At 33.5% G+C, this 15,072-nt stretch overlaps 1 protein-coding gene across 1 annotated transcript in view; it reads right to left on the bottom strand.

The window, feature by feature from the left end:
- Positions 1-719: 719 nt before the first annotated feature.
- LOC135225156 (Na(+)/H(+) exchange regulatory cofactor NHE-RF1-like) overlaps positions 720-15,072 on the bottom strand; it is a 144,391-nt gene continuing 130,038 nt past the window's right edge. The window contains exons 3-5 of the mRNA XM_064264390.1: positions 10,069-10,533; positions 7,565-7,740; positions 720-5,181 (exon numbers count right to left, since the gene is read on the bottom strand). Of these exons, the coding sequence (XP_064120460.1) occupies positions 5,058-5,181; positions 7,565-7,740; positions 10,069-10,533 (765 nt within the window). The 3' untranslated portion in view covers positions 720-5,057. The remainder of the gene's footprint in view (positions 5,182-7,564; positions 7,741-10,068; positions 10,534-15,072) is intronic.

The raw sequence follows: 15,072 nt of genomic DNA, 5'->3' as shown, positions 1-15,072 counted from the left end.
ATTTAGTGCTGCAGATAAGTCAGTGGGTTCGTTGGCTGACAAAATGTAGTGCAGTTGTTTGCATAGGAAGCAGATGTAAGTGAAGAGAATAGTTGACTAGAATAGGGCTTACCTCCAGAAGTCAAGGGAACCACATTATGAACTGCTGCTAGCAGTGATATGCCTAGGCAATGAGAGACATACGGAAAGGTTGACTGGCTGATCATATTGAAAATCACAGCACCTCCCAACCTTGGTAAAAGGTGAATTTAGCTGCCACTAGACAACTTTTACCTTGAGATGAACTGGTTTAAGATTCTAAACGGCATTTTTTTTAGAGGGTATGATATAATCCACTTGTTCTCAAAATTCCTATATTGCCCTAAGAGTATACAGTGTATTGTAAGCTTAGGCCATTAACACTACTATACCTGAATGTATCTACTGCTTTAGAAATTGAAATACGTACTGTATGTGCAATGTGTAAAGTTGAAAAATGAATAATTCATCATAAATGTTCTTGCAAATGACACAAAAGTTTGTACAAAAGTTTTAAGCTTTAAATTAGGAAAAAGTATGGATTGTACAGCGTTAGATTCATGATATTACATATACACCAAAATGTAATACTGTAATAGAAAACCTGTACGTACTTTATACCACAGTCAAAATGGTGAAATACAAGGAATGGCATTCAGTTGAATTTCTCTAACTTTGAATGGTAAACAATTCAAATCCAAGAATTTTGTACCATTTATTGGTTAAATACTGCATACTGATTACTTATCACAACATGAGTTTACATTTGGTAAATATGGCTACAATAAAATCATATCCTACAAACTGTACTTGATTTTAAAATTATACAACAAATAAAAGGAAATATTAAAGTTTAAATACATTTTCCAAATCACATTATCTTTAGGTTACTGAATACAATGTAGTATAGCTGATCCAAAATCTTCTGTGTACAAAGAGAAAACTTTTTCAGTGCAATACTGCTACATATTCATGAAATATTAAGTACTGTACAATGTAAGTACAAAATTTATCTAAAAGCTTCCATGTGTTGTCATAGTTGAAGTGTCATTGCATGCTGGGTTTATGAATCATATCCATGCAAAATCAATAAGCGTATTTATGTCACAAATTAAAGGGAACAACTATAGGTACTGACCATCATTCATCTCTGAAACAAATCCTATCATTTAACTGTCGCTACTTACATCTCCAAAGTTCATATAGTACTGCATTAATTTCTCCAAATAAATCTGTTACCATTAACCTCATTAAATACAATACACTCAACATGATCAAAATCATATTTCGTATACAAGGTAATCCATCTGATCTTCATGCATATTTATTTTTTACCATAATAGTGACAAAAAGGTTTTCAGTGTTAAATAACAAGAATCATAGGTGAGGTTATAAGTGCAGCATTTTGGAATGTTCTCAATGTCTGGGAACTTGAACATTGAACTTCTATATGGCTTGGTATCAATACCAAGCAAGTAAGAAATTATAATCACTTCACAAACCAAAAGTGGTTTACATTCTAAGCAAAACAACATTTTCAAAGCATCAAGGTTGATAGGAACTTTCTCTTGCTAAAACTTACAATAGAAGATTGCATTCAGATACATTATCCGTTATGCTTTAATGATGTGAGAGCACCATCAAGATTCAATTACATCCCAACAACACTGCCCATCTGCTATTCTATAGTTACTGCAAGACTTTTGGTTAAGGCACAATAAAAACAATATGATACCATGTTGAGCATATAATTTTGCAAGTAATTTTTATATTATGCTATATGTATGACTCCTTTTTCTTGGTGGTTTAACAAATTAAAGTACTGTATTGTATAGATGATCTCATACTTTCATTCGTACTGTAAAGCTCACAATTCATGGTCTAAAAATGTCACCGTGAGCATGACCTATAATATTTGAGCAATCAAGATGTAAAAGTACTGAAATTTCAACATCAGTTTGTTATAAAAATTGTTTGACCAGACCACTTATACATGGAATTAAGATTAACCAGTGTTTTTCCATACATTATCAATTTGTAAAAACCTTAGTTATTACAATGAAAGTGAGGAAATTTATGATATTTACTGGATTTGTCTCTCATACTGTCATATGACTTATGCAAAAAAAGACAGCTAACAGTGAAATTACAAATCACCATGGCAGCAGAAGAAAAAACATGTAATTGGCTACCATTATGTTAAGCCCATTTACTCTTTAGTGCAGAGGAAAAAAAATATAGAGAGCTACAAAACCACTAAAGGTCAGTGCAGTACAGCTACCACCATTAAAAACAGTCTTAGAAATCTCAGAATTATTGAAGGGTGGTTTCAGCAGAAGCAGATATAATCCTGTTCCATAAAACCTATTACTGGTACTACAAAATATTGACTTGAGCAGGTTTCCAGAAGAAAGGATTTTCCAGCTGACAATAATTTAAAAAAAACATTGTAAAGGATAATGACCAGCCTTGGATGCACAGTCCTAATCCTCATACCCGAATGTATAGAAGTCTTTGGCTATTAAGACAATCCAAACATAATACTGTACATGCTGCACTTTTGCCGAGGGTTAACAACTGCACAAGACACTTTAAGAAACCTCAAGTAAGTTTTCAAAATTGTTACTTTTAACTAGCGAGATGACTAAAATTTACTACTCCTAATATGAAATGACACTTCTACCTTAATACTCAAGCTCACTCTTGCAATTCTAGACCTGTGCTTATAAGGACTTACAATAGGTCTATACTTCCACAAGGTAGAGTGGGCTGAATACTGACCGTAATGTCACAGTACATGTAAAGGGCACTTTGAATAAAAATTAATTTTCAACACTAACAAAAATGATAGTGAAAGCTCCCCTACATTAAGCAAGAAAATCACTTGAAGTGTTATGACATAAACACAGGAAGGTCCACATAAGAATAAAAATTAATTTTCCACACCAACAAGAATGATAGTGAAAGTTCCCCTACATTAAGCAAGAAAATCACTTGAAGTGTTATGACATGAACACAGGAAGGTCCACATAAGAGATGCTGGAGAATTCCATTCTCATCATAATTTTTTAAGTATGAATTTCATACTAATGTGTCTTCAGAGGCCTACATATAAGAATGGAAATTAGGAGATAACAGGAGAAACTAACTGAACTTTTATGTAAACCTGGTGTCTAAATGAAGATATAAAAACATTTTTCATGATGGAAAGTAGAAACCTATCTAGGGATCTTTTGATGAGATGTCATGTCTTTTGTGGCTCTACAAAACCTGTCTGGAGTTTGTTGCTCAATTTTACATTCTTAAACTTCTGAACCAGTCTGATTGAAATTCCCTTCCATCCTTTTAATTTGATCACTTACCTTTACTGTTTTGCTCTTATTTAAAACATTACTACCTTCAACCTTCAATCCCTGACTCCCTCGTACATAAATGATCCCTTCATTTAATGTTGCTTCGAAGGAAAATAGATAATCTGACTCTGATAAATAACACAATTGGAGGAGTGAGACACACCTCAGATGAGGGTGAACATTGATGATCTGTGGGAGGGAACTACCTAAGTCTAAATGAATATAACCATGAAACTATCAACACTCTACAGACCTTTCGTAATCATGCTTAACATCCTTTCAAATTTAGCTTTGCTTTTCTGTTTGTAACCTATGCTATCTCAGCAAGTCTTTATTTAAATTTTGACATTAGGTATATACATATAGCATTTTCCTGTCATTTTACATTATTGTTAAGTTGAGAAAAAATACATATAACATTATATTGTCAAGTTGAAAAAAAAGGTAATTTAATTGAAAACCTTCTCATGTATTGATTTATTAATATTTATGTAAGGCATCATTTTAATACATTCATATGGAAACAATATACTATATTTATTAAAACTTCAAAGATGAGTGAATTTCCAATAACATGGCTTAATACTTAAACCTTTCTTTAAGATGATAGAAAGATATACACATACTGTATATGTTACAAGTTATAAGCAAACTGTGATATACACAAAAAAAAAAAAAAAAAGAGAAGAATTCATGACTTAAATCTTTCATTACAACAATATTCTTGATAATTGCCCCAGAGTAAAATTTAGTTGTAATTATAAAGTGAGCAAAAGGGAGCAAATGTTACTCTTACTTTACAAATCCATTTATCATTATAATTTGAAAGAATAACTAAAAACGGTATTCTTACTTTATTAATCTTTAAAAGATTGGAAATATTTTTCATATGTGATATTGCTAGCCTCACCAGAAATGTCTATTTTCAAAGTAACAGTCATCATATAACTCCCTAAAATGTTTAATATATTGCAGTACGTTGAAGGTGTTTATCACACCAGTAAAATCAATGAAACAATTTAAAATTCTTGGACGTCACCATTGGCAACTCACATAAATGAGCCTGCCATCTTCAACAGGAGAGATTTTTAGTCATTATGTAAAACATCCAATATTTGACATAATGTAATCAGCATAATAAAAATATATCTTAAATAGATAAAACAAGGGGGCCACAAGCCCTGGCCACAAAAAACAAAAAAAAAACAAAATGTAAACTACATGATTACATATAATACAGCACTTTGATAAATTGCTTTATTTCATACTTCAAACTTTTAAGATAAAAGTTACTTCAAAGGAGAATGCACCACGTTTTAAGATGCAAAGATTATACCTACACAAAATATATACTTCATATGATGTCCAGTGTAAAATAAGATAAGAGTAACATCAACACATAGCAACGATAAAAAGGATTTGTAGCGAAATCTAAAAATTACATCATACTCAAATATTTTAGATATCTATGTACAACACTTCTTATTCATATACATTTTTTTTCTAAATAAACAATGCAGACAGCGTAGTATAAGCTTTGTACAAAGCTTGCAGTTTTTTTATTTTGAATACAATAATGCAACTACAAATAACAAATTCTGTAGCATTAAACTGAAAAATAAGCAACATATATACGAATGAAAGGACTGCCTTTATAAATTCCACACAATTCCATCCAGGTGAACTTTACATATTCTGGATGATTTCATATTTCTTTCTAAGGTCAAGGCTGTCTTTCCGTGGATCAACTTTCTTCTTGCGGGCCAAGACTGCTCTCATTTCAGCTGCTGACATGTTTAGGTTGAGTCCCCTGAAATGGAAATGACAACTTTATGATAAAAGAAGCAATTAATTGTAAATTACTAAAACTATTCTCCAATCTCAGTGGGAAAAAAAGCTTTGCATGGAATATTAAAGAATGGTAACACAACAAAGCTCCTGTGTTAGAAATGCAAGCCTTGGTTTCTCAGTTCACCAAATTTTTACAACAATGTCCATCACTGTTTAAAAACTACACAAGAAAAACAACTACAAGTACAAGAAGTGCATTGTAAACCCAACATACTAGCACTGAAAATCTAATCATGTGAAGTTATAAAATTTTGTTAACTATGCATTAATGTTTGATCAATATCACCCAGTAGTAGACAAAAAACAGAGAATATCATGTGTAAAATCTACCTAATATCAATATGCACTGTGCTACAAAGTACAAATATACATTTTATCCACTTTTTTTTTAGCTACCTGCATTGAAAGTGATATTATCATTGACTTCTTGTTTCAGCAAAGTATCAAGTGTTCTCTCTCACCATTCAGGATGTATGGTGAGAGAGACACTTTATGTTTAGCTGAAATAGGAAGTCAATGATAAAATCACCACTGATGCAGATAACTACAAAAATTGAAAATAGTATGCATTTTCAACACTTTGCCAAGATTAGTCATAAAAAACTTATTTTTCATTAAAATCAAAACAAGAACAAGAAGCCAGTTTTCTTTTCATAGTTTGCCTGCAGGCTTTGCTCTACAATTAGAGGTGGAAATTTGAGCAAACTAACATTAACTTAGTTGGACTATTTAAAGTACAAAGCTGAAAGTAATCAATTACTTTTCATTAGTACAATATTAAAGAAAAGCGGTGTTCTAACATCAACTGGAACCTTTTCAAAATGTAAAAATATAATATCAACACAAGTTGTAATGAATGATGTAAACTAAGTAGTACCAAACCTTTTTTCTTCTACAGTCATAAAGATGAAAATAAGAAGTAATGCTTTCCTTTTTTTACCCGATTTTCTTTAATTTACAGGAGGGATAATTGTCTTTAAACAACTTAATGTCATCAATGCAATTAAAGCGTTTTCATACTGACAGTTCCATGTTATATTCCATGGAAGGATACTTTCTTGCCTAAACATGCAATTCTTCAAATACTGCTTTACATATATACTTCCAATGGAAAAATAATTAATTGTATCTTTTAACCTACTGTAAATTAATCCCACCCTATTTCAAAGGCCACCTCCATCTACTCTTCCTGTTTTTATCATGATTCTGAGATGGATGCTCTCCTAGTAACTACAGCACTAATATGTTACTTATCAATGATTTGTGGGAAAATGGATAAATACATTTCTGTATTAAGAGACATGTACATGAAAGGTATCGTTTACAAAAATACAATCATTCCCCTAGCAAGCAAGCTGATATCAAAGATAGTTCAGTTACTGACACTACTTATACATACTATACAAGGAACCTTCAAATCTAAACAGTGTCAGGGTTCATTCCACATAAGTACGTATATAGAGCGCGCACACACACACACACACAAAAAAAAAAAAAAAAAAACTGGTGGGGGGGGGGGGGGGGAGAAATATGGCTCTCTGACATAGGATGAAACTACCTACTGTAAAGGAAATCTCGCAGCAATCAAGCAGGTTTGCAAAGTTGTGCAATTATTTACTTATAGCATGAAATACTACTACAACAACAAAATTTTTAAATATAAAAACAATACAAAGAGTATAGGATAAAGACGAGAAATTTTTGGCTTTGTACTGAAAACATTAGAAAAGCTTCATTTTGCCCCATTCATGTATTTTATATCTCCATACATAACACAAGATAATAGGATTCAAATTAAGATTCTAATGAGGGATGAGAAGAAATGAAGTATTGAGTTACCAGCATGTAATTCAGTAGGCCAAAAGATCTTCAGATCATTAATAAGAGGAAAAATGGTACAATACGTCTCTAAATACCATCAAGAGAGGGAGAGAAAGTGGGAGTTTTGACCAACACATTACAATACAAATATAGTAGTAGTATCTATACCCTAAGTAACCTGAAATGATATAAGGAAACAATGCGTACCAAACTCGAAACCTGCACCAAAACCTTGTAAAAGTTTTCAAACAATGACATGTGTATTCCTCTGAAAGTTGACCATAAAGCCATAATCATAGCTTTTCAAATGTGAACACTATTCTGACTAAATATCACATTCTTTCAGATATGGAATGATGTTCATATACTGGATTTAAGATCTAAATTAAAATCTATACACAATACCAATTATTAACAACAATATTAGTGGCATAACCATGCTATAATAAGTGGGCAGATCATCCTACCAACCATATTTAATATACAGAGCCACCTTAACTATAAAAAATATCTCAACTTACCCAGTGTTATAATTATTTTTGGCAACAGGTGTGGGTGAAGTCTTGCTGGGTGTAGTTGGAATGGTGTGGCTTGGCTTAGGGGGAGCTGGAGTGGAGGAAGCTGGTGGAGGAGGTGTTGACTTACTAATGGTGTTTTCTAGGGATGGTGGGGGTGTAGGTGATGTGCTCATGGGACTCTGAAAAGTAAAAGGATAATAAGTGGGCTGGTACTATACAACAATAACAAATGCATTCAAATACATTATATGAATGCTTTAATAGTACTGCCGATGCTCGGTTACATTCTCTAATACAACCAACAAAACAAATGCATTAAGCATACAATAACAATAATAATAATAATAATAATAATAATAATAATAATAATAATGGAGACATCTACACTATTAATTTGCATTTTTGTACAACCAAGTCACCTGAACTTCATACCAAATGATATGCCTCTATTAAACATTTATTTATTATTTTTGCAAACTAGCAATACCACAGCTTTGTTAAAAAAATCTGCTCGTTTTTTAAACTAGCTAATCTCCAGAAAGTGGTTACCATCTTTGAGGTTGAGAGAACCCTTTACCAGTACCATGCTACTGCAAATAAAGCAATTAAATTGATTTCATTACAATTCAAGTGAAAGTGACAGGGCTTTGTGAAACTTCTATACCAATGCTAGACGACTGATTACAGTGGAAGTTGATATATTTTCAAAATTTAAATCTGCTTTAAGACATAAAAAGGGACACTGTATCATTACTACAGTACTGTATACTGGAACTTGAAGTTTACTGTATAGTAGAGTGCTTTCTACTTATTAAAAATTTATTCAAGTATTTCCATTTTTTATAAATTAAAATATTTCTAATGTTTATAAAGAATGTAAAAAAGCCAAACAACATTTAATGGAAGTCATTCCAATGCTAGTTTGGATAACCATTTTGTTGTAGATTTCATTTTGGGATGACATACAATATTACAGGCACTATGGAAATTTCATTGGTATAAATACAAGAAAACTGATATTGCTTTTGTAATCCCTTAAAACGAGCCGAAGTCCTTGAAAAAAAAATTTACTAATATGAAATATTTCCTCTGATTGTGATTGATACATAAAAGGGATGAACCATATACAAACCAACCTTGCTTTATAGGAAAGGACAGAAGGGTGGGGTTATTTTGCTCCATAAGATTTCATGTGATCCCAAGTCCTCTTTTTCTTTAAGTGTTTTGTTAGGAAACAAAAGCATTTCAATGTTTCCCTATGCCCTTTCAAATCACCTGTCATATAGTTCAAATAACATTGATTTTTAGTTCAAATAATATTTATCTTACCTACAGCCATTTTGCAATTGTAGTAGTACACAGTCAAATCCCACCTCAGGTATAAAAGATTGCTTTGATTTTTTTTTTTAGCTTAATAATCCTGCGCCATATTATTTATGTTCTCTGCATATGTACATGATTCTCCTCTACCTAGACTTATTACTTACTCCATTTCTATAAAAATGCAAGTTTGTAACCTAAAAACAATCTGGATCTAAATTGCTGTGCAGAGGATACTACATAAAGTGTTTAGTTATATGTATAACCTTTAACAGCAGCAGATGAAAAAAAATATGACAACATAATCAAGTAGTACATAATACATATTGAATATTTATCCAAGAAGCAAACCAGTATTCCAAAAGCATTTTCATGTTTTGGTTTTATGTTATGCTGTACAATGAGGTAGTATATCAAAATACAACAGGGGTTATTACTAATGCTAATTACATACTGTAATGAGCATATCTTTACTTAATTTAAACTAAGAAAATAAAAGGCTTAAAAGCAAAAAGCAACTGTAAATAAAAAAAAATAAAAAACAGCTTAAAGCAGACAGAAAGCAGAACAATTTTTTTAAAATGAGATTTGTTTAGCCATCATGTCCAACCTCCTTCATGATGTGCAACTAAAGGATTCTGTCTTTTGTATTCTTCAGAATACCTACAAATGGCACGACAAGCTTACTGCTCTCTAATTAGTAATTTGATCTGTAAGTAGGAAAAAAAAAAAAAAGGTTCCTGGTAGAAATGCTGCAATCAATCCCTTCGTGAGTATTCGGTTAGATGTGTTTTTAAAACTGTCAGTGACCCAGTAATTCGTCCACCATATGCAAATTTAAGAAGCAATCATGCAAGGTGATGCTACAATACCTTCAGGTAGTTTACTCTTACAACACAGACATGTATTACTAAATGATAAACGTAGGATAATAATTATTCATAATCACTTTCAGGGTTTTCATCATTAGTGCCACACTCTGGCAAGCCACGGGCACCAATCCTCAAGTGTGATCCCTGCACCAGGAATTAACAGGCAATCAATCATAATGGAAATGTAATATGCTATACTCCCAAGCAAGGTATATATACATAACAATAGCAAGAAAACATGCAAATGCAATAAGGTTATGTGGATATAATATAAGGGTCTGGCATGTATAGGGTGCGGGCATGGGCATAACAAACCTGTGAAGTGTTCTCATTAGTGGCTGTGTCTGAGGGAGTGGAGGAAGAGGCCGAAGAGGATCGTCGTGAGTTCGAGTTTGAAGCGGAGGAGGCAAGAACCTCTGTCTTTGCAACGCCCTCGGCCGTCGCCAGAGAGTCTGGCTGCTCGGCCTCCGAATCAGATTTGGTGGCCGTTTCAGCCGCACTAGATTCGACGCTCTCGTGAGAGGAGACTTCCCCGTTTCCTGGGGCGCTATCGTCCTCCCCAACAAAAGCTTCGATATTTTCGTGACTCGACGCAATAACCTCTTCGGTTTCGGGAGGAGGTATCGTGGGTTCATCTTTCTCATCTAGAGAGGAACTGTCATCATCGCCTCCGTCTTCCGGTGGAGGTGGTGGAGGTAGGTTCGTCTCTTCCTGGGCATTTTCGGGATCGGGGTATGCTGTGGTATCGACCGGAGGGGCCACTTCAGTTGTGCACACGGGCTGTTTACACAAGCACATTCATGCATATGCAGAACATGCAATATATTACTGCCACATAGTACATTATGACCAATAAACTCAATATTTTTTTTTTACTGAGATTGACTGATGCAGTTAATCAGTACCAAGTGCTGACGAAATATGCTTTATATAAAGACATGACAAAGTGGTAACTGCAGTGCTTTGATATTGTAGTACAGTTCTGTACATGCATACAACACACAGGAAAAGTTGCATGCCTACTGCCAAAGTTTAGCCGTGGAGACACGTGACATTCTTTACACTGAATAGGGTGCTTCGATTTCATAACAAGTAAAGTACTCTGAAATAGGTGTACTAAAGGACATGCATTACTATAGTATTACTGTACTCTGGAAAGTATATTGTACTGTCAGGTAGGAATTGCTAATGCCCGCTAGAAGACAAAGAGTATAATGAATTACAGAGGAATACAAATCATAAGTAAATATATACATAAGATTAAAGTAATGTCCCATAGAATCTGAAAATAGTGATGAGATATATACCTACTGTTTTCCATAGATTTCATTTCCACTTAGCCTACAATACAATAGCAGACCAGCTACTAACACACACCTTTCCGAGAGAGAGAGAGAGAGAGAGAGAGACACGACACCAACAATAACAGAAAGGAAGTACTATAATATTCTTAAAGTACTGTCACCACAACATTACGAAAAAAAAATTCAATACAGCACAGAAGGAACTTAAAACAATAAAAAAGGAAATATGTTAAAACAGGGAAATTATTTGCATAAGAAAGTTTCATCTACATTATGTCTATATAAAACTGCGCACTACGTGATTTACCAATGAGATTTCAAAGAAGCAATAAGGGATCACGTAAAACTGATATAGTCTTTTACAGTACGAACAAGAATTCTCAAATCATAAAAAATCTCCAGTTACTTGAATATCACTTTGCTAGTTTTTACATTACTAATAAACCAGTATTCAGAGAAACTGAGCATTGTTTTATGAAATACTCTCGTAACTCATTGCGTTTGACAGGCTATTGCTTGGCAACACGACATAATTATAACCTAGTGGGTATACCACATGTCTAATTCTAAACGTTTCACACTTCTATGAAACTTTAATTACAGTAGTTTTATTCATCAATTACAGGAGTATTATTACATTAAATACGAAATGATGATGATAGTATTATTAGAATCTGAGAGTCAGATACGGAGTAATTTTCAATTTCAAGAGCAAATTAACGTAGTTACCCTTTACATCTCTGTACGTACTTTCGACAACATAAAATACGGCATTACTATTTCTAATCTGAAATGATAAAGCTGGAGAGACTGAAATTCTACTGGAGTTCAGAGTATTGACAACTGTGTAAATTTGTAAAGGCACCGTAACATTACAAGCGATGTGACAATTGAAAAGTGTAGTGTAACTAACAAATTGGTTCATGTTGTTTGAGAGTAGTTACCACTGAAGTCGCCTCATTTGTGAGCGATCCACTTGCACTGTAAACTACTATTAATCTTTCATAACTAAAGATACACTGGTCATTGTAGCACTATGAACAGGAGGATAATTCGACGTTAACAAGTTGCCCACACTATTCGTGAACAAGCCATCGAAAGTATTCAAATGAATGTTGTTATTGTTTTATATTTAGCTGGCCTTATGCCAGCACGGACTCTTGCTCCTAGAGCAGTCCGTAGTAAATTCAAATGAAGAATGCATAATATTACCATCACTTATTTGCCTCTAGTACTTTTACGTAAGTTTTTTATTTATTTTATTTTTAATCCTTACTAAGCTTTGTTCATCAGCCTTTGCAAAACACAGAAACGGGAAACAGCATCGAACGCACATCAAAACAACGAGAGATTCAGAAACAACATTTTTTTTTAGCCGACAGACAAAATGAAAAACAAATAAAAGAGAAAAGACTTGACTTGACCCCCGTTATCAGGGATCTAGGAAACGACAATGAACGAAAAACGAGTTGAATACAACAAAGGGACTTCAATGTCATGATAAAACAGTGAACGATGAATGATGCATGCTGTATACAGTAAACTAGACTTGACAACAACGTACTAATAATGATTTTAAATTTGAGTAAAGGAGGAGAGAGAAGGCATTTATCTCAAATGGTGAAGTAGTGAACTGGAATAACAAATAAGGAATACAACGTTACATAGGAGAGCGTTAGCAATATCTCTCAGCCAGTAACAAGGTCTTTGCATTGAGACAAATGAAATGGTTGTGCAAGAGATCGCTAAGTATACAATGGACAACTTGCGACAAAAGGCATCTAAAATGGGCTTATTACATAATTCATGACGGTAATAATAGAAAATAAAAAGTTAAAGTTCAAGGTATTCTTGATCAGCCAAGTGTGATACTGATTTTTTTTTTCAATGTTAAACTTTCCATATGGTATATGGGTACTGCTTCTTGCTTTACGACTGAACTGATTCTTTTGCCAGTACGGGCTATTGCTCGTTATAGCGGGTCACACTGATTTCGTGTATAGTTTAGGTTCCTGGTTCCTAAGCGCTCACTCCACAAACACAGTTGCGGGCACACTCACCGTTTATGAGGTGCAAAGCTTTATTCCCTTAATTGTTTACTTTACTCATTATTTAGTTTAACTTTACTTTATGTTTCTTCAAAATGCATACTTTAATTCATCTCTACTATTCCTTTTTTGCACTAAAATTAATCCCGAAAATTTACAGATATTTCTAAAGTAGACACTATCCAATATTTTTACTTTACTTTTAATCCAACTCCCTTTCATTTCTTCTTCTTTATAACTGAGGCAGAGCCGTTCTAGCTACCTGGCTTTGACATCCATCGCTTTCCAGGTTAAGAACATTCTTAATTTTGTATATGATGATGAACATTTACAAATCTTAAGGGGGCAATGACTGAATACTGTGAATTACTCTGAGTGTATACCAACACTGACATGTAGAATAATGACACTTGTATACATAGGAGGCAGAGTTAGCCTAATAACAAATAAAGATGGGAAAATAAATTACCATCCATGAAAAGAAAAATGAATAAAAAGCGGGGAAATCTCTCACCCCCCAAAAACAAAGTTAATAGAAGGCACCCAACCCGGCCCCCCCCTCTTGTTTTTTTTTTTTTTTTTTTTTTTTTTTTTTCCAAACAAAAATCTGCATAATACCATGTATCTTCCATTTGGCACCCAATAAGCAACATTCCAAGCCCCACATAGGCCTACTGTTGTGGATTGTAGGTAACTCTCCTTTGGGATTGCTCACCAGTCCAGATCTAGCGTACAATTCATGCTTTACACAATATACAACTGTATTTACACCCGGGATGATAAAAGTGGTACTGTGTATTCAGTGGTTGATAATTTACCTTTTTTTTTTTTTTTTGGTAAACTTCAAGAAAATTCATCAAGTTCTCACAAACAATTTTGTAATGTATTAGTTTCATTGATCAAATGTTTGTAAGGCAGAGACAATTAACTTTAATTTCTCTAAGCTGTTACAAAATGGTCTCTTACTATATTTTTATGTAAAATGTTTTGATATGTCAAATGTTATTTACAATATATATACATATACATATATATTATAATTATATATACATATATGTATATAAGCGAATACCACAGGAAAATGATAGGCAGAAATCAAAGCGCTTTCGTCTTTACTAAGACACTGCAAATATATATACAAAATTGAAAAAAGAGAATATGAACGGAGGTACAACAAAAGGAATGCAAGGGGTTTGCAGCTAGGGTCCGTATGGAAGTTGCAAAGAGCATATGTAATGCCTACATTGCGCCATGTAAGGGGAACACAGAATGTTGTACTAAGATTAATATTAAATTCATCTGTTAGCTCTACCAATACAGATTATCACAACTTTATGGCGACACTACAACGGGAACAGTCGATTACTTTCTATTTTAACTTGGGCCTACAAAATGAGCTTTCCTCTTTTGACCAGTTGTGGCTGAATGTGTACGCTATTTATCACAATGAATTTCTAATTTTAAAAAATCACACAGTATTGACTTTCCGGTTAGTAGTATATTGATAGGAAATAACATTGTCTTCAGAACCTCTATGAAATGAAAATAATCATAATAGAAGTACAGGTTGATATACCATTAACCCTATTGCGTTCAAGACATTCGAAGGAGATTATTACTGATAATCCTCAAGATTATCAGTAATAACGAATGTCCTTGGCATCACATTGGTTAAACCAGTACCTGTGTTAATCATGGACAGCAGCTGTTCCACATCTGTAGCAACCCCCCCTCCCCCATTGCAGCACAGTATGATTGTATAAAAATAGTTTCATTGTTCTTTCATCTTAGAAGTTTAGATATATCTTTTACACACACACACACACACACACACACACACACATATATATATGTGTGTGTGTGTGTAAAAGATATATCTAAACTTCTAAGATGAAAGAACAATGAAACTATTTTTATACAAACATACTGTGCTGCAATAGGGGGGTTGCTACAGATGTGGAACAGCT

This window comes from Macrobrachium nipponense, chromosome 13 (genome assembly GCF_015104395.2).
Source record: "Macrobrachium nipponense isolate FS-2020 chromosome 13, ASM1510439v2, whole genome shotgun sequence".
Taxonomy (NCBI): Eukaryota; Metazoa; Arthropoda; class Malacostraca; order Decapoda; family Palaemonidae; genus Macrobrachium; species Macrobrachium nipponense.
Note: the sequence above shows the minus strand (reverse complement) of the source record. Positions and strands in the feature narration are given on the sequence as shown.